The 22455-nt window shown below is 40.8% G+C and overlaps 2 protein-coding genes across 3 annotated transcripts in view; one reads left to right on the top strand and one right to left on the bottom strand.

Annotated features, from left to right (window-relative positions):
- The window catches only part of LOC134192509 (probable E3 ubiquitin-protein ligase HERC1), a 31048-nt gene extending 13708 nt beyond the window's left edge, over window positions 1-17340 (bottom strand). The window contains exons 1-29 of the mRNA XM_062661246.1: window positions 16405-17340; window positions 15320-15424; window positions 14803-14997; window positions 13767-14081; window positions 13258-13498; window positions 12866-12909; window positions 12729-12812; window positions 12531-12669; window positions 12156-12327; window positions 11345-11482; window positions 11119-11287; window positions 10575-10700; window positions 10160-10324; window positions 9852-10052; window positions 9434-9557; window positions 8430-8858; window positions 8116-8265; window positions 7953-8064; window positions 7034-7497; window positions 6080-6423; window positions 5244-5435; window positions 5066-5183; window positions 4751-4943; window positions 4065-4689; window positions 3067-3890; window positions 790-2077; window positions 696-727; window positions 574-632; window positions 16-510 (exon numbers count right to left, since the gene is read on the bottom strand). Coding sequence (XP_062517230.1) covers window positions 16-510; window positions 574-632; window positions 696-727; window positions 790-2077; window positions 3067-3890; window positions 4065-4689; window positions 4751-4943; window positions 5066-5183; window positions 5244-5435; window positions 6080-6423; window positions 7034-7497; window positions 7953-8064; window positions 8116-8265; window positions 8430-8858; window positions 9434-9557; window positions 9852-10052; window positions 10160-10324; window positions 10575-10700; window positions 11119-11287; window positions 11345-11482; window positions 12156-12327; window positions 12531-12669; window positions 12729-12812; window positions 12866-12909; window positions 13258-13498; window positions 13767-14081; window positions 14803-14997; window positions 15320-15424; window positions 16405-17340 — 8479 coding nt within the window. The remainder of the gene's footprint in view (window positions 1-15; window positions 511-573; window positions 633-695; window positions 728-789; window positions 2078-3066; window positions 3891-4064; window positions 4690-4750; window positions 4944-5065; window positions 5184-5243; window positions 5436-6079; window positions 6424-7033; window positions 7498-7952; window positions 8065-8115; window positions 8266-8429; window positions 8859-9433; window positions 9558-9851; window positions 10053-10159; window positions 10325-10574; window positions 10701-11118; window positions 11288-11344; window positions 11483-12155; window positions 12328-12530; window positions 12670-12728; window positions 12813-12865; window positions 12910-13257; window positions 13499-13766; window positions 14082-14802; window positions 14998-15319; window positions 15425-16404) is intronic.
- A 267-nt stretch (window positions 17341-17607) lies between these two features.
- LOC134192270 (YLP motif-containing protein 1-like) lies at window positions 17608-22322 on the top strand. Of its 2 annotated transcripts, XM_062660992.1 has the most exons (10): window positions 17608-18475; window positions 18663-18725; window positions 18839-18958; window positions 19173-19349; window positions 19423-19506; window positions 19746-19829; window positions 19942-20019; window positions 20981-21020; window positions 21798-21937; window positions 22062-22322. In XM_062660992.1, exons 1-10 carry the CDS (start codon window positions 17660-17662, stop codon window positions 22197-22199), a joined length of 1740 nt encoding a protein of 579 aa, XP_062516976.1. In that variant the 5' UTR covers window positions 17608-17659; the 3' UTR covers window positions 22200-22322. The 2 variants fall into 2 exon arrangements, 1 of the variants encoding a protein (XP_062516976.1); XR_009971919.1 differs by lacking the exon at window positions 20981-21020 and having other exon boundaries at window positions 22062-22202.
- Window positions 22323-22455: the final 133 nt, after the last annotated feature.

Raw genomic sequence — 22455 nt, 5'->3', positions numbered from 1 at the left:
ACGGCTAGATCTTACCTAAAAGCTTTCTAAATTCAAGAAGAGACATGTTGTTTTCAGGAGACATTGCCATTCTTCTTGTAGATATCAGCCGTGCAACTTTCATGAGATTGCTAAATGAGACCAAGCCAATCCGTTTGAGAGAGGACACAACTTGTGAGTCATCTTCCAGGGATGCGATCAATGACAAGAAGTGAGAAAGAATACTCCGAGAAACCAGAATGCAAAAAGACTCTACAATTCTCTCAACAGCCACGTTTCGCTCACTGCTATCTTGAAGAGAAGCAGCTTGTTGAGCAAGACTGCGATGCTGTTTTGCTGACTTGCTATCACTCCTATTTACTGTGTTACCACCTCTCCCTTGTAGTACGTTGGTTTTCAATACGTTTGCTCCCAATGGATCATTTTCATTAAACAACACTACTTCAAACCCAGATACACTGTCCATGCCTAATTTGCTAAGAATATCCCTGCCAAAGTCCTCTCCACTGCTGACATCTTCATCACCATTTACTACATAAACACAATTTTTCTTACTACATGGTCAGGTCATTAATTAATTCATCTTGCACCAACCTGGCATTGGGTCAATTTCTTTCAATAAGTCTTCAGCATGTGCAGTAGACTGTGAAGATCTGCACGTTAGAATAAAAAACAATTATATCACTACCATCGTGCAATGTACATTAACTGCATACCCATATGCTCTTTCACAATCCACATTTGACTGCTGCATTGATAACAGAACACTCATAAATCACGTTCTAGAATTATGTGGTAACTACAGCCTACCTCTTCTTCACTGTCTATGTCCAAAACTTCAATACATTGGTCAGTGGTGTTGCTTTCATTAGTCGGACTTTCATCTTCGTGGATTCTGCTACTTCCAGCTTCTTCATGCCGTTGCTGAATGGCTGCTAGACGTTGCAATAATGATGAACTGCGACCAGGAACAATTTCCAGCCTCCTCTGTAATATTCGAGATCTACGTGAAATAGAAGCTAACGAGACTGAGCTTTCTGGTCTCTCTTGCTCTCTTCCATCAGCTTCTACTAAGTCAGCATCAGTTAGTGGATGATCAATCATCCACGTTACAAGGCGATTTATAACTCTAACATTGGGAGATAGCTGAGCAGATGAACTGCTAAATCGACCAGCAACTGATGACATAGCTCGAGCGATGTGAGCCAGTGAGAAACCCATTTCATGTAATTGAGTTTGAAGAGGAGTTAGCTGTTGACTCGAAGAAGCACAAGCACTTTCTGGCAAAGAAGGCGGTAACTGTGACTGTGTCTGTGGCTGCTCCCCATGTTGTGCAAACATCCTCAAAAATCTATTTTCTTCCTGTTCTGAACTTTCCCTTGATGCTACTCTAACTAGGCTTTCTTCACGTTCAATAGCTTCATGACGTCGTGCTCTTAAAAGCTGAAGTCTTGCATCTGCACTTCGAAAGCGCCTTGAAGATGTTCGATGAACATAACCTGGTGATGTGTCTCTATTGCCACTTGCTTGGTGCCGTTCAGATGCATTTCTGTCTGATGGAAGTGCATCTAAACTGTCTTCTAAAGGACCGTCTTCCAATGAACCATCCAATCCACTAGCTAAGCTGCATTTCATAAGAATACTATATGCACGTTCCAGTTCACTTATTGACAAAATCCTTGCAATGGGTGATGGGCAAATAGCTCTACCAACAATGAGATGCAATGTTTTCATGACAAAAGGAGACAGTGTGGTGTGTCCTGCATCATTACGAGTGAATGAGTGAAAAACCAAAGGATCCGCATACTTTGAGCTGCTTAGTAATACACGTAATGTCTTCAGTGCTCCAATCTGAAGATTACGAACTTTCATTTGAAAAAGTTCATGCTTGCTGGCAACATCGTGAGGTTGAATAGATGTGTCATCACCTAATCGTTTCGAAGACGAATCTGATGCCATGCTAAATGGTAATTTCCCTGCAGTCAAGAGGCCGCTGAGTACCACAACACTGGAAAGAGCTTCTTGTGACACTTCAGGTAGATCGGATATGGCAAAAGGACTTGGAAGCACTGGCCTAACACTTTGCACTAAAACATCCCTAAAATAAAGCATAAAGAAATAAATTACTGATTACTAAACACACAGGCCGAGGATAACATAAATGTATTTAATTATCATGATCCAGTAAACAACAAATGTGATACAGTCATACTTACAGACTACAGAGCTAAAAAACAATATCAAACTTGACACAAGTAGGTAGAAGGACCATTAATCAAGAAAACAAGAAAACAAATTCTAGTTACTTGTTAAACTCATGCATCTAGTCATATCATGTCTCTTCTTTCTATAAGAACTACAAGATGTTTGTACATTCAGGTTTATGCACTATAGTACAGTAACCCATGTGTGAGGCCAATGCTGTAAAAGTGATTGTGCTACTAAACCACACAAATAAAAAACTTTGACAATTTCTCAAGCAACACAAAACATGTTGATTAGTTTTATTGTTGAAGCAGCTGAGCAATGTAGAGACAACCAAATTTGTGTTCCTTCAAAATTCAAGCAGCAACCCTATTTCTTTGATTAAAAGCCGCCCCTGAATAAATGCCGCCCTCGTTTAAATGCCACAGCTAAGATAAAATAAAAACGCCGCCCTCAAATAAACTCAGCATTTCATCTACTTGTACTGCTAGAATTTTGATGAAAAAATCGTATTTCTCTGAGGCATACATAAGGCAAACGTTTCGTTAGACTACTCAGATACTGTTTCACCACATGAAGTCTCAAAGTGTGAAATGCGTACCAGTACGGTGTGGTTTGCTTGAAAAGACGTCAAACCTACAGAGTGACACTCCTCACAGACAGAGCTGTTAACAAATAAACACTGCCGTCAAACAAACGCTGGGTCAAACAAACGCCGCTCTTATTTAAGTGCAGCAGTTGGAGCCCTAGTTAAAAATAAATGCCGTGGAGTTTAATCAAAGAAATGCGGTACTTCAAGTCATTGCCATGTGCCCAACCGTCTGTCAATATTCAACACACAGCTCAAGAAACAGCTGTTATTCTATTACTCTGCTGACTTACACAGTTGGTGAGTCTGCATCATCCAGCTGCACATGAACATGTCGACTCTTTCTCTTCACTGAGCCCAATATGGTTCCCATTTTGTCTTCATTTACTAAAACACAACGAGCTCCAACCCGTAGCCCATCGTCGACTCCACCAATCACAGCTAATACAGGCCATACATGTACACACAAATGATCCACAACATCATCCTTAATCAGATGTTGCATTCTAGAACTATCTCCTTGGCCCTGTCTTGTTTCTTCACTATTAATACCTACATCCATCATCACTGACTCCATCCATCTTCTAGTTTCATTGCCTAGTAACTCTCCGGCACTTTTCAAAGCATTCAAAATCACATCATTTACAAATGCCATCCATCCATGTGTACCATGGAGGCTCCGTAAGAGGTCAACAGTTGACTGAGCCAACACTGCAGCAGAAGGTGCACACAAAGGGTCTCCAACAGACAAGACTGGAGGAGCATTTTGGCAGGTAAAACAAGCACCAACAGACACTCTCTTTTCATTTTGCCCACCCTGAAACACCACAACAGGATACAAAATGTCGACATCAAAGTAGCCAGCAAGTTGAAGCTTGCTATCATTCTTAGCAAATGATATTGACTTGGATACCATGTTCACCTCAACCGTGATCATATCTCCTTGGCTGTATGGCTGTAAATAAATCTTTTCCTTTCCTGCATGATATACATACCCATCATTAGCTCGATACAGCCACATGTCAGTCGTCATTGAGTAATCAAAGTCTTGCAAAGGATACTTGCTCACTCCCACACATGTTGACTCATCACCCAGCATTTCATTTTCAATTGAAACCTACATAGCAACACAAGCTAACCATATTGTATTTATATAGCTAAATGGGTGTTTGTACATTGCTACAAATAGTTAATCTTAGTTGTGAACAATTTAATGTACTAGACGAGTTGCTACGTAGCCAATGAAGTGACTACTTATCATGATATCATATTTCACACAAGACCATCATACCTTCCATCGGAAAAGTCCACTGTACAAGGCCATCGAGCCTACAGCATATCCATCATTACTGCTCTGATGAGTAATCACATTTCCCATCACTTTGCAACGCACACTTCGAGATTGCTCAAATTTCATGTGTAAGGGAACCATTCCATCATCTTCATCTAACAAATCCACATCCATTGCTGGTACCTCGAGACAAGAATTGCCACTGTCCAACTGTTTACTTGTAGTACCAGCTAAGAGCTCAAACAATTGCTCAACTACCATTCCCTTCTGCTCAATGTCTCCACATCGTAGAATTGCATCAAGAAGAAGCAAGGCTAGCAGTCGTGGCTTCAGCCCACAAACACTTAAAACTGCAAAATTGCAAGGACTGCGAGCAACGTCCAACAACAACGTTACCCATTTGATGTCACAAAGTAGAAGATTAAACTTTTCTGCTGTTGAGATTCTCTTGAGAGTCATCAAGGCATTGCTAAGAGCCTCCTGTAACTTTTCTAAAGCCAAATGACTAGTGAGGCTCTTGTTTTGACTTCTTATCATGACAGCATTGTGCAAAGCCGTGACATGGTCAAAATGCAAGTTCAAAAGTGTTTGAGCAGTTGATTCAGACAAACGATCAGAAAGACAACTGCACAAATACCAGTCAAACACACATAGAAATTAAGACCACCATTTAACCACCTAATTACCTTCCAGTGAGAGACAGTGCTTTGAGCAATCGTTTTGCAGCTTGCCGTAACAAGCGTGGAGTCTTGATATCCACACGTGAGATAAGGGAACCCAAGTGAGTTAAAACACCAGAAGAAGACAAATGATTAAGATCAGGTAAATGATGTTTTGTACTAAGTCCTGCAACACCACACAGTGCCAGGCTGGACTGAACTGCAACAGAAATCAGAGCTTCATCGACACATGAATCAAAACATAAACATTGGAAAAAAATCATCAAGCAAAATAAAGAAACCAATCAGAGCAGTGTACAAACACAAGCTTGCATTCACCACCTGAAGGCGTCTCCTGTAGGGTGTACTGTCCTAATATATCAATCAAATGAGTGTAGATAATCTGAGCAGCCGACTGTATTCTCTGCTGCATGCCACTCTTTGCAGCATGAACATGATCCTACAACATCATCCAACAATAACAGAGCAGAATAGGCAAAACCTAACACATCCAAATAACCTGGTAGTTAAAGACTGTCTTTGGTTCAGTGTCCGACTCATTGTCATGACCATCAAGACAACTGAGACCTAAGCAACTAGCAAGTAGTTGTAGATGTACAGATGTTATGAGTGACCGAGAAATATACGTTTGGTTCATCAAACGTTCAAAGTTAATCAGGCATCCAAACTGCTCCAGAGCTTCAAAACGAACCTACAATACAGGAATCCTACAGTATGCTGCAAATATAATAAACAGTTGGTGTAGTGTGAACAAGGTAAGCCCAGAAAGAATGATTGTTCTACTTGCACGTTGTACCTCCACAAAGTCGTTCCGCAAACTATTGTGATTAAATCTGTTTGCAAAGAGATTGTGACACGAAGATTTGTTTTTGATATTTCCCTAACATACTAATCTCATGCAGTTACTAAACTGTTAGATGACTCCCACCAATAATAATCTAGGCACATGTGTAATACAGTGATAGACTGCTAAGACGTTTAGTTATGATCAACTAATACAATGTACCACTTAAACGTTTTCAACAGTATGTATGTGATTTACATGTTGATAATTATCAGGTGGACTACAGAAGTAGTAGCAGTATTCAAATTCTGATAAACTGACAAGCATTCTCTGAATGAGCTAATTTAGCACAACAGGTTTGATTACGCCAATTGAAATATAATGCAAAAACAAGTCAACAGACAAAGTTTCACAATTGAAAAACACACTCTGTAACTACTGTCAACAGTACACCTCCAATGTTTCTAATGCCAACATTTTCTCAAAGTCAATTAATCTATTTTGTTAATTGATGCTAAAGTACTGAACAAAAGTGTACTGTGTACACTCACCTCAGCTCTGCATTGTTGTTGTTGCATGGCATTAAGCACAATCACAGGTTCTGTTTTCCGACAACGAGATGCATGCAATGGTTCTGGTGTCTTTCTTTCGCCATCCGAAATATCCAGTACACAGACACCTCCATCGCTCTTAACAAAATCTACGACCAGGGAAGACACGTGTTGTAACACTGTCTTGTGACCATATGGCAACTTTCTTGCATATTTTGAGTGGCCTAAATTCTTTTTACTCTGACGCTTTGAGTGAATGGATGCTGACCGTTCCATTCGTTCTCGTCTCCAACGTAAGCGTCTCAAAGCTTCTTTCACCGATGCCAAAGACATCATGTCACTCCCTACAGCAATTAATAGACCAACACTGGCAACAGTCATAGGAATGACAAATGCTATATGTATTACAGTTAAGCCTATGATACTACACAATGTACAACCACATACTTTGTGCATTCTGTACATTACAGGTTTGTCTGTTCTCACCACATTCACTGAGCTAATAGTTAGGAATACTAAAAAATACACAAGCTTCAAGCAGAGAGTAGAATACCACAACCATTATAATATATTTATTGTTAGTGGCAACGATTAAATACGACTGACAGAAGTCTAGCAATGTCAGCAATCTACCACTGCCTCTGCACAATAGTGAAAATGCCATGTGACAAACAAGACAATTTGCTGTCTGAGATCACTAAAGCCCCTGTGCTGTAACTCGTGTAATTAGATCCAAGACAACATTGCTTGTCTCTAGACTCAAGTCTACTTGTCCAAGATCTATACATCTTGTTAATAGTGGTATTGAAAACTGATACTCATTAAATGCATGTCAACTACAGCATCACCATTTATCTCCCTGTTTCACAAGTTTGGATTCACCCATTGCAAATGCAAATCTACTATAATTCTCCAAAATCTGTACAACATAAAGCAGCAAGTGTGCATTCTCACCTTCCTTTGACTCTCGTGACTCACAGCTAACAGCCTTAACAGTACCAGATGGAAACACTCCACCATCATCCTTAAATCTTCCATTGTCAGTTACTGATAACATCCTTACTGGCATGCTGATCTTCTTTAAAGATTCAATTGGACTACCTGATTTTCTTGCTTGCTCTTGATCATCAAAAGCAAGTGGAGTCTCAGTACTAGACTGCATGTCCTCATGAGTTGTACTGCTTTGTTTCTTAGTAGAAAGTGACAGAGGGATAAAAGCCTCTTCACTTTGCACTGCTGAGTTAACATGCAACAGCAAGAACATACAGCGTGATCGAATGTGGATGCAAGCTGTCTGGTATGCTGTTGTCTCTGATCCGGCCTGTTCATAACTGTCGCGAAGGTGAACAAGCTGACGACGAGTTTTGAATGCGTGTCGATAAACGTCCACAACAGCACCATGTTTGAGTCCACTACCCCTAGAACAAATATAAGCAAACTGTTAGACAACAAACAACTGCTGCATCAATGCATCAAATATCTGTAGTAGTGTCAACGTGCTTCCTTAGTGTCTGTAAAATACCCAAATGTGCTTCCTCCTGTGCTAACTATTGTGATAATGACAGGTAGCTACACATGGAATGATGGTAACTCGGACAGTTAATTTCTAAGCAGCAATGTCCACGACATCAGTAAAATAGAAAGTTACAGATACAGCATGTGTGCCAAAAGACTTTCTCATCTGTGGTATTCTATCCTATAATTGCCAAGTCTATTGGTGTTCTCTGCAAGACCGGAATTGGCAAGGGAAATTTGACACGAAAACAGGATTGATTATTTCTAGAACAAAAAGGAACCTCTCCCCATCACTAAATGTTCAATAGCTGGTTCTAATGTGTATTAACACTACTGATTCTCTCTCCCACATACCTACCTTGCCTGCATGATCACACTCATCAAGTTACAATGTTTAATCAGTGCTGCCAAAACATGACGAGACACAGAGTTCAACTGAAGGTCTTCCTGCTCTGTTGCTGTCTCCCAATCTAGACATAAAAACTACTGCAAAATACATCACAAATTACAAGACCACATACCATGATGAATAGCATAAGCTATCATATTCTCCCAGATGTGGTTGGCGTGATCATTGTCCCTACCGAGGGCTAATGCAACAAGCACTTGATTTTCAGGAGACAACTCTGACAAAGGAATATCCACAGTGACACCACCACTCAGTAAAGCAGCTATACAAAGAACATTATGACAAAGTGGCAACTGACTCTACATAATCTAGGGATTTATGACAATAGTCTGTAGGTCAAATTCTTGTGCGTCTTATATATAGATGGTGAATGTGTTCAACTCATCAGACAAACCATCCACAAAGCCACTCAAAATTTACACTTACAGTCAGTTTTGAGTTCTTGTGACATATCTTCCAGGCCATTGCTGAGCAGCTGTGATGTTGTCCATTCTGAACACATTCGTTCTTCCTCTGTCACTTCTACAGTTTCACCCTCAATGGTTTTCTTCAAGCAGCAACCAACAGCAAGAGCACAAGTTCGTTCAATGTCAACCAACCATTCCCATGGTGGAGTCTTCTGATTCCCTGATAAATTAGTCATCTCTAGGCAATTAATTGAAAGAGGCTTGTCTAGCTCTGCACTCTCAAGGTAAGAGAGTTGATCTACTGGAAGGCATCTGCAGACTTTATCCAAATGAGCAAGAAGTCGCAAGCAAACAGGAAATAACTCTTGAACCAAATGAGTAGGAAATATCAGAAGACCATGAACAAACTGGGAAAGAAGTGAACCAGTGACAGAGTTGTACAACATATCTACACACACACACACACAAACACACATTAACCCATCAAATTATTGTGCCGACAAACATGATTAAAATAAACACCACCCCTATCAACCTGAGCTAAAGACTTTATTACCCATGTTATGTTGCCACTCAACATGGTCAGTGGAAGGAATTTGATATCTACTAATCATCTGTGATAACAAATGTGTAGATTGATTGTTAGAACAGTACACTGAAGTGCACACAGGAATGTCTGTTTTCTATGTACATTGCATAAGTCGAATCAATGATTTTGAATTTCATTTCAATTCGAAAACATGCTTCATAGCAGCAAGTGTTGTAATCAAGAATTCATTCGATTGGGCTCTTTCAGCCTCTTCTGGAAGAGTCTGGAAGAGCACACCCCTCTTCCAACTTCTTCTAGCACAGAGCTGGAAAAGGTTGAAAGAGGAGGTGCTCTTTCAACCAGCAGCAGAGTTGGTAGAGTTGGCTCTTCCGACCATAACGGCAGAGCTGCAGAAGTTGAAAGAGGAGTGTGCACATGGAGCCTCTTAAAAGCCCAATCAAAAGCGTCCCAAGTGGGTAATGCATTCAACTCACCATCTAATTTCCTGGAACATGAAGGCAACACCTGAAGAGGCTTGACTGACATTTCGAGCAAGTCACAGCAGCATGATAAATAGAGTGCAAAGTGATTCCTGTAGAGCATGAAGGCTGATGAAGCCTATAGTACACACACTCAAATACAAAGTGAAATCTATCATATCTGTCCAAACACACATTTCAACAAACACATTGCCAGACACATAAACCAGATAAACAAAAAAAGACAAACAGACATCAGTCAGAGAATAAAAAAGTTGTGTGTGTGTGTGTGTGTGTGTGTGTGTGTGTGTGTGTGTGTGTGTGTGTGAGTGTGTGAAAGAGACATGGAAAACAGAAGAGAGCAAGACAAAAAAGGACAAATAAAGACAGAAAAAACTGAATAAACAGCAACAAATAGATATACTTAAATCACTCTGTAGACTATCATAAATCTCGTTTCATCAGACACCTTGCTTTGAGTCACTGATGACTTTACCATGCAAACAGACACAAGATGACGATGAAGCAAAGCAAGAAGAGGTAAAAGCAGAGATGGTGACTCCACTGTAACATCAACTGTTTCCTGAACATCATTGTTTGAAGTTTCTTCCACAACTTTCTGAATTGCTCTCTCCTACACACCAATCACAAACTTATAACAAGCAATATGGCAGTACTCAAATAGTAAGATGATACTCAACACATACAGTATGTCAACAATCTGTTTGTTCTACAGCTTACAGTATCTGAACACAAATTCCCAAGCACAGTCTTCATCAGATTGGCCACCAATTGAGCTGATGTTTCTTCACTTGATCGATCATTGGCCTTGTACAGTGGACCAAGTAGCATTGCAACATGACGACTGTCATGTAAACTCTCCAGATATACTCTCAGTTGCAAACGCTACGTAAAAATAATAATAATACATGCATGGACAAAAGAAAACAAAAACAGACAGACAGACAGACAGACAGACAAATATATGAAAAAGACAGAAAGACAGGCAGGCAGGCAGACAGACAGACAGACAGACAGACAGACAGACAGACAGAGGTATAAAGACTGCACCAAAAACAGGTCCAAAAGCATATATACATAGAACTGGTAAGCTGTCTCTCCACAGTAATAGGCAATTAGATCACTGACACTATACCTGTCCTGCAGACAAATCATTCCATCCCCTGTCACCATGAGGTAAAAGCCCATGCAACAACTCCAGTCGCTCTTGCAATGGTGGCAGAAGCAGCGATGCACCCGCAGAGACAACTTTGCAAATAACCTAAAACAAAGCCACATACTTCATGACAGATTAAGCAGTGAAAGATGTAAAACATGATTTGTGAAAGCAAGCAAGACATTAAGGAGCAAGAAACTGATGTTCTGTCATCGGTGCCTTCATAGAGCAAATGAGTCGGTCTGTATTGTGACATGATTATACAACTCTGCAAATCCCTTGCTATAGTAGTAGGAGCCATACAACGGCCTGTATGCACAACAAGTTACTGTATGAGAATTTGAAGAAGTGTACTTGAACAATAACTCTTTATGTATCTTTCTCTGTGTATTGACTGCCTACTGGCCCGTATCTCGTGAAATGCAATACAAATATACACATACATACATAAAGAACATTATCATGGAGTAAAACTATACTGATAAAACACATAGCATACCACTTGTACATTACGATGGCTTACTTGTTGTATCGTAGTCGGTAGTCCGAGATCAATGAGTCGGAAGATTAATTGGCGAAGTCTCCTCATCTCAACATCTAGTGAGATTCCTGACATTCGTCGCCACGACTCAGCTAGATTTACATGTGTTTGCAGCAAAGAGAGGCATGTCAATACAAAACTCTCCTGTTCACTAAGCAACCAAATCCATTATTATCAGCAAAACAATCAATAAGTACTTGGACAGTGCCTTTGAGTGGAGAATGGTGGCACCGGTTTATCATGAGAAGACAACGTCACAGCATACTGCTCAAGAAACTGTCTCAGTTTCTCAAATGTATGAGAGTTCACTTCAATGCAGTACGGCCTATGCCATGTCAGAGTTCGCCTGATAAAACACACTGCCTTAGCACTAGCAACAGAGTATGTGATTAGACCAAAAGATGCAGAAACTATCAGACAGACATGCAAAAATAAATACACAAATGGACAGAGACAAACAGACAAACAGACAGCAAATAGCCAAGTGGGTATGCAAGGAGAAAGACAGAAAGTAGGCAACTACCATATTACCTCGTATTTTGCCGCATGCCGGTATAAGTGAGATTTACCAAACTTACATGAGGCAGGTAGCTAAACTGGCATGCCGGTATAGGGTGGGGCAAGAGCGAGCGTGACGGATGGTACTCGTGAAGGCGAGACAATAGATATTAACATCCGCGACGTAAACCGTGATGGCAGAGCTGGATAGCACTTTTAAGAGGCAGGAGAGATACCTGTTAAAGGCCACGTTAGTCTAGCACGTGGAAGAAAATCATATACCATTGCCACAAAACTGCACGTACTTTGAAGCAGTTGTTTGACCCCGCATTTTGCAGCATGCCGGTAAACCCCAGAGTATACCGGCACCCTGGTCAACTTCGCTGTATGCGAGCATGCAGCAAAATGCGGGGTAATACGGTACACATTCAACAGACAGAGAACAAATATTGAAACTAAACGTTGATACGTTTAACCTACAAACAACATACAGTTACTTACACAGTGCTTATGCACAATACCTGCCGGTAGGTGGCACCGTCCATGCCATACTGTGAGACGTTCCAGCTGCCACTTGCTGTACAGGTACACCCTCAAGTCCTTTAACTCGTTGTGGTGTCTTCACTGGACTTGCCAAATCGCCCAAACCGCATTGACCCATTGTGTTTGCACCCCATGCATATACTTCACAATCTAAAATAAGCCAATTAATTCCCTTAGTAAATGGTTTACAGAAAGATTTCAGACAATCGTAAAATAGAGTTATAATAATTCACTGGCAACAACCAATAAATACTGATTTGCTGGATGCATGATCATTGCTACTGTACCATACTGACTAATCTCAACATCCTAGGAGTACCAGTACATCATAATCAATATGTTACGCATCTTACCCTGTGTTAAAGCAAGACAGTGACCGTCTCCTGCTGAGATATCAATAATATTCTTGTCTGCAAGAGATTCCAGCAGTGTAGGAAGCGACTGAGTCGTTGCCTCCATGCCGAGGCAATGACCACTCCCCCACACATAAATCTTGAATCAACCATGTTATGAATTACCAACGATTGATAACTAATGTACAAAGAGTTCACCTGTCCAAACTGAGTGAGAGCCAGACTGTACTGACTCCCAGCATCAATCTTTTCAATATTCATATTTGAGAGATGATCAATTGTCTAAATGAGATAGTCATGCTAGAACAAGTAAAAAATGTCCAAAACAAGTAAACCTTGGGAGATGAGACATTCGCTGAGCTACCATTACCTAGTTTTCCTAACAAAATGCAAAAATGAAGACATTTTACTAGCATCCAATGACATCAAACCAACAGCTCTGACGTAAACGTATCACACCACTACGTGGGAGACAGAGACATGCAGATAGATGGAAGAAAGACGAAGAGATGCAAAGTGCAATATTGGCTGATAACATAAGCAAAATAAGAAAAAACGATGACCAGTTAGGGCAGACATGCTAACAACCACACAGCCAGGCAGACAAGCAGACATCGCATCAGACATGTATCAAAACGTATAGCGATAAAAATTTCAATAATAACACATCCATCACATCTTCAATCAACTGAAACGGCTACTTGATTTCTACCACACAAATACATACCGTGATCTCCTCCACCAAACGACCACACTGTCATTCCATTCTGAGAAAGTGCTAATGTATGTGAGCTGGCACAAACTACTGAACCAACTCCACTGATTCCCTGCACAAGTGTTGGAGACAGTTTGTTGTCAGTGTTTCCATGGCCCAAGCGACCGTGGTCTCCTTCACCCCACGTGTACAGTTCATTGTACTCAGTGACAGCAGCACTGTGACGAAAACCAGCAGAGACACACACAACAACCTTCAACACACAACAAGCAACAATGAAGTTACATCGCAGAAAACACAGATTTTAATCGTTGACATGCTTAGGATACACATACATGCACACCCGATTTGTGTAAAAATGCAACAATATAACAACATCTAGCTCATTCAACAAGTTACCACCACATACTTTTTCTGTGTAATGAAGTTCACAACATAAACAAATTACAAAACGATTAACACAAACACACATTCGCTACATGACCACATTAAGGCAACAGAAGAAACATGCAGTACCTTACCTTGTCACTTAAACTTTCAATCAATTTTGGAACTTTAGTTGTTGTCCGATTGCCGTGTCCCAGTTTGCCATAATCACCATCACCCCAACTGTACACACGACCACAATCACTGATAGCTAGAGTATGACCATCCGATCCCTTCGATGAAGACACAGTTCTAATGACAATACTGTTGGACAGAAACAGGGGAATAGATTTGAGACGATGTTGTGTGTTGGAGTCACCCATTCCCAGTCGGCCATAACTACCCTTCCCACATCCCTTGATCTCTCCTTTTGATGATATAACAAACGTACAGTATTGGCCTCCCTCAACCTAATAACAATAAGATGTATACAACATTGTTTACAACTCTGCAAGCTAAAATGTGGTTGGCAAATCCATATCAGTCAAGCCCACACAACCCACTTTGAAATAGGAAAATCCCTAACAACAGGATTTTAAACATGCAGCCGCGAAGTTTAAGTTCAATCAAATGATGTCATGCTACATAAATCTATGAAGTGAATGAGCTTAATTGATACATTGAAACACAGCCTTAGAGATGTATCAGAGTGCTGCATCAATGCCACAAACTGAGCTGTGTAGGGAAACACAGTGTATTAGCAAGATTGTGTGGCAAATGAAGAACCACTAAAGTGTTAAACCCTCGACTGCTCAGCAACACGGAACAGCTACAAACAGCTACTTCACACGCATGACACAACCCCAGGTGTACAGTGCTGGCACACTAATTAACACCACCATAACAATGAGCACATTCAATTGGCCTTCTGTCCGTCTGCTGACACACTACTGTAACCCTAGTGCATGCGTGCATCAAAGTTCAATATTCTCAATTCTCCATCACATTGCTGGAATTCAAACAGGCACTGAAGAGCAGTAACATCCTACATGTTTGCAACAAAACTACACCCAAAGTTTCAGAAAAAATTAATTACACATGTCTTATGAAATTGGCCTCAATATCATTAGATAGACAAGCATCACACGCAAATGTCCAAGTACTTATAATATGTAGCTCAGTATCGCTCACCTGAACATGGCCACTGAGTTCAGTGGAAAGCTTTGCTACAAGTACTTTTTCCTGACTGCCTAGTGTTAGCTGATGACTGCTGTTACTGCCCCAAACATATGTCTCCATTTGCTCACTTCTCACGGTTACTGAGTTATGACATAATGTTGTCTCTCCAGCTGATACCTCGGTATAGTGATTTGCCCTCTTTGTAATCTACAGAGACACATATCTATTGTATTATTTCAGTAAACAGTTGAAAAATTAGGTTGGGTTTCTGAAATTTCTAATTGTAAATAGACTCACAACAAATAGATCCAAAGAATGTACACACACACACACACACACACACACACACACACACACACACACACACACACACACACACACACACACACACACACACACACACACACACACACACACACACACACACCAGTGATTGCACAAACATAGTCCAAGCAACCAAGAAGAAAGGCAAATAAAGCAGCAACATATAATCAAGAGAGGTGCAACATGTGCATTCAATACAACTTACTTCAGATAGTAGTACGATGGCAGCCTTGTGAGAAGCTACCTTGTCCTGATCACAACCAACTTGAGCCAACAAAGTGCTAACATCGTCTGTCTGGTCATCAAGTTGCTACACAACAGTTACCAGTATTCAAGCCACTAAGTAGCTGCACAAGTTTCTAATCATAAATATGATTAATTAAGAAATTAAACTATTGCTGTTGTGAGAGTAACTTGGTGATTTTCTTAATAAATACAACTAGTAATTGAAACTGCATTTGCACCGTCACTTCCACAGCTATGAGCCTTCTAATACCATGATTGGATTATTGCATAGAATTATGGATTTAGATGCTATTTTCCTTTTAAGTGTGCTACTTGTAAATTCTATCTGAAATTGTACAAGCAACTGTTGCTTTACGTGACCGCAAAGTCCATAAACAATCTGTAGCGTCAAAGTACAGTAACAACAGTTATCACATATACTGGACATAAATATCGCCATGGTTATACAATGTTAGATTTTCATATAAATCTTGTAACCCACAAGAGCGATTCATTTCAGTCAGCAGTTGCAGACAGGTAAGTTCTGTTGTTATTTCTGACAAGACCCTGACAATCACAAAAAATAAAGTACACTGTTCTAATAAAAAAACTCTTTCATGAACATTTCGCAGATCTGATTGGTAGTTCATCCATTGTCTGTGGTTGCCATGTAGATCAATCGCAAATTCTGTTTGTGATTGGACCAAAGCAAGGGTATGACACATTCCTGAGCAGCAAGGGTGACAGACATAGTCAGCCACTCAGATAGCCCACAAAGTCACTGACTCAGCTAACCCATGTATGTTTAGAGTACACTAATTGCCAAATTTCGCGGTTTTTACAAAGTCCTGTTTCTTATGGCTCATAGATGAAATTATGAAAGTCAATGCAAGACCTCTCAAATTTCACCATCATTGGCCACTCTTCTATCTTAATAACCACATGTGGACACTTTTTGCTTTGAAGTCACACACACACACACACACACACACACACACACACACACACACACACCACAGCAAAACTACTGAATATCAAACAGACGCCAACTGCTGACCGACTTACAACAGCTTTGACAACTTCAGTAATGATTTGCCTTATAACTGAACCAGACACCTCTACCATTCTGCAGTCATTGCCACCTCCATTAGCTCCAACGCCAATTTTCCTCAGATCCGAATTAGCAAGAATCGCTACTTCAATCCATCTCAACAAATGCGAAAGCGACGCTCGCTGCAGAGCAATAAGAAGAAACAGCTCAAGCGCCAGCTCACGACCATCCACATCAGCCGGCGACTCGGGCACAGCCACTTCCTTCAAAAATCCACAAACTTCATCCAAACTCTGCCAAGCTAACGAACCAATCTTCGTCTTCCCAGCCAACAAACCCGGAGGAAGACCAGACAACACATCATGTGCAGTCCTCAACACACTGTTACAAATGTCCACATTCCTCGTTCCTCTCTCCGCACTCCACGCCTGTCTGAGAAGAGAAAACAGCAGCGACAGTCCTGTCTTGACTCCCAACTCAATCAGCACGTCCGTCTCGCGTTTCTTGCTCTCTGCCGCACTGTCCGTCTCCACATCTCTCTCACTACTTTCCGGCGACTTTCTCGATCGCTGCTCCTCTCGCACGGTATCAGAGTAGCGATTTATGATGGCCGTAACGACTCGACGCAAGACAGACTGCCGGTGAAAAGTCGCTTTGGCAAATGGCGTGTCTGACAGCGCCCAGCGGCAGATACGTTTCTCAGTTAGTAGAATTTCGTTGAGGTAATGATCCTGTTCCTCGTCGGTCGGCGTTTCACGTTCGTATTCGGGCAGTCGAGGCTCTCGTAGGTCGACGGAGAGCGACGAGAGGCTCCAGATTTCGCCGTTCTCGACGAGGCGCTGGTAAAGGTTGAGAGCGCCGTTACGTGTGGCTAAAGATTCGCACTGCTCGCTGGCCCATGCTGTGGCTGTGTGGTCGAGCGGTCGCAAACGAGGAAGTCCAAGCGCCATCTAGTCAGCCTCGAGTTCCCAAGTAGTTTTACTAACTAACGCGCGCTAGAACAGACTTTCTCATAGATACCGTTCCAAAATTTATTATTACACATTATCATATAAATAATTACATGTGCGTCTGTCTATTCAAATTTTCCACACACTCAAACAAAGTCATCAATAGCTAGTAGGAAATTAATTAATTTTGCGTTGCTTGTATAATTTGAAACTGTGCAACCCGCCAAAATCCGGGATATTTGCGCAAGCGTAGTGCACATACTAGTTCTTAGTCTCTAGACAGTTCGTAGCAATTAGCCAGTAAGATGACGTCCTATCGATGAATCAAGGAAGACCGAACTGGAACTATGCGGGTCCCCGCTACAGAATGGAGTTTCCGCGTGCACCGTGGCCGATTCGTCGCCCTGCTCCTCCTCCTGCTCCTCGCAATTTGCTTTGGCAGTCTTCACAACAACAACAACTTCCTCTTCACGAAACACGTTCAAGACCATTGCTGCAGTCACTTTTTCCACCAACTACGCGCCACCCAGGCCCACGATTTTATCGGCCTCGAGGACCCAGACCGCTGTTGAGTATTGCCCCACAGCCTGTTTCCGTTGAGGAATGCCGTTGGCAAGCTGGTAATCAGCGACCACCTGATAGCAACCAAGGCTTGCGAAGGTTACGGCAACCGCCGCCTTTAATGTCAACACATCAATGGCAATTTCCAGCTCCGAATGAACATCAGATGGTCGATCGTCAGATGGTTGATCATCATATGGTTGATACTGATTGTCAACAGGGACGACCTTATTTGATGGAGACACCTACGTCTCATGCTTATGCATCCCATCGATCTCACGCATCTATTCGGCAGGCATCACCTCGTGCCTTACTGGAAACCGTAATTCATCATGAGCAGATACATCAAGAGCCGCCATACCCACAACCTGATCAAATAGTCCGAGGAGATAACAGACCTCTAGATTTTGTTAGGAGACAGAGTGGTCATTTGAATTATCAGTCAAGTGGTGTTCAAGCTTTCCTTTCTCAAGCATCCCCTCCACGACCACCACCTCCACCTCTTCCGAAGATTGAAACCGTGAATGTAGAGGAACTATTTGATGAGCCTGAGAGGTCCAGTCGTCCATCACAGGTTAAGATAGCATTGTAATTGGTGGCCACTTCTGTAGGGAGGAAAAGTGTGTGTGTGTGTGTGTGTGTGTGTGTGTGCATGTTTGTAGGCATTGTTGCTTGTAGGTTATATTTATGTGTTTAATTAATCAATTAAGAATCAATGCGCTTTTCTACATGGGCATCATTTCCTGCCTCGTTTCTCATAGTTTGTGATTATTCTACGTGGACCACCAGGAACTGGAAAGAGTCATGTTGCCAAGCTGCTAAAAGTATGTACTATAGTCTAACCATGCCTTCAGTCTTATCAAGCTAATGTGACAGATTTTGATAGAAAATTTTGAAACAATTTGAAGCTTAATTGTTTTTATTTTTTATTTTTTAGGACAAAGAAGTGCAACACAATGGTGTATCTATACGGATCTTGTCTCTAGATGACTACTTCTTGACAGACATTGAGTCAGTCAGTGTCGACCCTGAAACTGGCAAGAAATCAAAGAAGAAAGTGAGTCACTAACATAAGAGTTCATTTATGTGAGTATAAGCGACCATGAGAAATTACATAAGTGTGTGTGCATGTGTGTGTGTGTGTGTGTGTGTGTGTGTGTGTGTGTGTGTGTGTGTGTGTGCGTGCGTGCGTGCATGTGTGTGTGTATGTGTGTGAATATTACTTACTCTGATACTCTTACCTTTGTTTTGAGACTTTGTGTTGTATGCAGTCTATAGACTACTGTTATGATGCAGAAATGGAGCAGCTATATAAGGATAGTCTGTTTAAGTCTTTCTGTAAAACACTGGATGATCCAGACTTCTCAATTGTCATCGTTGATTCTGTCAACCACAAACTTGCAGACTTTGAAAGGTTTTGGAGTCATGCCAAAGTAAAAGGCTATGAGGTATAGCCAGTGTCTTGCAACAGTAGGCTAGCTGTGTATTGTTGCACTATTAGGGAGTTATTATGTATTGCAGGTATTTATTGCAGAATTAATGTCAGATATTAATGAATGTGTCGCTCAGAGTGCTCATGGAAGAAGCCACAATGACATAGCAAAGGTTCAACTTGGTAGATTGTGTGTGTGTGTGTGTGTGTGTGTGTGTGTGTGTGTGTGTGTGTGTGTGTGTGTGTGTGTGTGTGTGTGTGTTTGAGTGTGATGGTAGATCCTAAAGTTTGGCAAAACGCTGCATTTCTATCGGTTTACGTTGGACTTTTGTAGTACATGGGATGGTGTATAGAGTAGTACATAGGTTGGTTAGTCCATGACTATGGGACTATGGATTGTAATGTCTTGCAGATTATCAGAGAATGGCAGCCGGCCCCGAGTCACTACAAGAGGTTGGATGTACGATCACTTCACCAAGAAGTTGTAATAAACGAGGTGCAAACATTGCTTGGAATGTCCAATAAGTAACTGATTTATTGAACTCAAAGATCTAAGCAATTTTAGAAGTTAGGAATAGGCACAGAATTACTTTGCATCTATGATACAGGTAGAGATGGAAATTGGGGAGAACGCATATGCTCAGTTACCGAGGGATTACTCTGCTGATTCTGAAGATGTTGTGAAGGTTTGCATTCACATCTGTACATTGTATATTGCTCTCTTTGCAGCATGAACTATGGACAGTGTTGGAGTGTGCTCATCTACAACAGCTTCCTTGTATTATAGGGATATCCTACAAAAACTTCTATACATTGCTCATGAAAAGTCACGCTTGTTGCTTGCTTGAAATTTGTTGTCCCTTAGGCTTTTACTCAGAAGAAACTAACTATGCCCAACTGTATTGACTGTTTCAATAGAAAAAAACTGACCAATTTTTCATTTGTGCAGCTTGGCACTTTGCACATTTCTTTGTAGTTTATTGACTGGGATCGAGTTACTACCTTTTCAGAATTAGAAGATGTGAAGGAGACGACAAAGACAGTGAAAATCAAGAACAATTATTACCTATGCAACGTTATCATCTTAGCAGCAATTTTACTATGTTTCATTTACAAGTCATTTTGTAGCTAAACTGTCGACATCATTCTGCGATTTGAGAACATTTTGATGTCACCAGAAACATGAAATACCAAATTTTGCAAGTTTGAACAACTAGCCAGCAGAAAGCTGTATGTGTACTTCTGCTTCAAATCAAGGACTCTTAATGATGTTGTCCTTCACTACTCAGAAGTGTATTGATCAAGCTGCAGCAACAGGTGTTGACTGAATAGTATTCTACACTAGGACACTATTGTAGGGCAAGCAAATGCCTTTACTTTTGTCTTTCTCAGAATATTTGGGGTTTACAACTTGATGACATTTTTCAAAAGTACTTTTCATGGCTGATTTTTATTTGTACAACTGAAAAATTGAATTGGTCATATCCTTTGTGGGTAAATCTATATACCCAACCTTCTTGTAGTGTTGAGCGAAATAGGTGAAGCTTGTATGTCACATGCTGTGGAGTTTATATATTTATATTTGTGTGATGTCATCTCACTGGTTTGGCAACTCAGACCATGTGTGTTTGATTGCACACTTTGCAGTCATCCAGCCGATGGGAAGCTGTCTCTGATGATCAACTAGGTATGTGTCAAACAGCGATAGTTAAAATAATCATCAATTGTTTGTATTTGTGTCAACTAGTATTTGTTAAAATAATCATCGATTGTTGTAATCAAACTGCTTGTATTTTCTACTGTTTTATACGTTCTAATGTTGCATATGTCTACATAATGATGTTTGGATAATAAACCATTAGAAGAACTTACATTTTTACTAGTGTTTTTATTGGGAATAGAATGTGCAAGGCATACTTACTGCATTTTTTGTTGGATTACAAACATACAATAAGTATGTTTAAATGTCAAGCTGTTTGGGAGTGGATCCAGGAACCTAGGCAATATCTGACAAACAACTATATGTTGTTGTAATGTTTTAATGTGGGTGGATTGATACTTTGTTGATGTGTGCAAGTTACAGTCCTGTTCTGTGGTTACCGGCACACTTAATTTGATGAAGGTGACTCTCAGAGGGCTGGTGCAACCGAGGTTGCAAAATCTCGTTTGTTCTTCTGGCACTGTTTGAGTACAGTACACTGAGATTAAATGCAGTTGCAGTACAGGCAGTTTGTTGCCTTACTAAATATGAGATAGGCTTAATGGATGATGCACAATGTATTTTTGTGTACTAAATTGATGAATTATTGCTGGATGGCATCAATGATTGGCATGTACATGTACTACAGGACGCTACTGACTGCTTTCAATTAGTTGACAGTATATACTACATGTATTAGCAACAAGTTCTTGTCATTTTATTGACATGTCTTGACACTGATTGTGGTATTTTTCTAACTTGTAGATGCTCTTGATGGTGTTCGGAAATCACTGAAGAGGAAGAGAGAGGCAGATTCAGTACCTCTTGGAAATATAGAGGATTTCCTTCAGAGCTGCAGAGAAGTAGACACCACAGCCACCACAACTGGAGCAAAAAAGAAACGAGTAGGGAATATCTGTTTGTTTGCAGTACCCGTTTTTCTGGATCTGGTAGTGTGTGTATCTACGCAGTAGCTGTTTGTGTCCACACTAAATTGTTTTGGCTCACCAAGAGTTGTGTGTGTGTAAGGTTCACTGGGCGGACATTGAAGAAAAGAAACAGCAAGAACGGCAACGAAAGATTGGCTTTGTTATTGGCCAAAACTGGAGTAATCTAACTCCTGATTCTGCAGTCATTGATAAACTATTGACTGGTAATGATCCATAGTCTGTATAGATATAGTAAAGCAGTCTAGTTGGGAGATACTGAATGACAGCAAATCAGTCAATCAGGCTGCAATGTAGATGCTTTATTACATATTACAATATGAAGGTATGATTAATTGATTAACTATTGTATATGTGTTGTCAAATCAATTCATTGAAGTTCATGGCTGGTAACATTAGGGAATGCAAATAGCATAGTGTACAGTACAGTACCTCACGCACGCACGCTAACGAATCTTATGAATATCCGGGATATT

Source organism: Corticium candelabrum, chromosome 16 (assembly GCF_963422355.1).
Source record: "Corticium candelabrum chromosome 16, ooCorCand1.1, whole genome shotgun sequence".
NCBI classification, from domain to species: Eukaryota; Metazoa; Porifera; class Homoscleromorpha; order Homosclerophorida; family Plakinidae; genus Corticium; species Corticium candelabrum.
The sequence above is the reverse complement of the archived record's forward strand: the minus strand, read 5'-3'. Positions and strand labels throughout refer to the sequence as shown.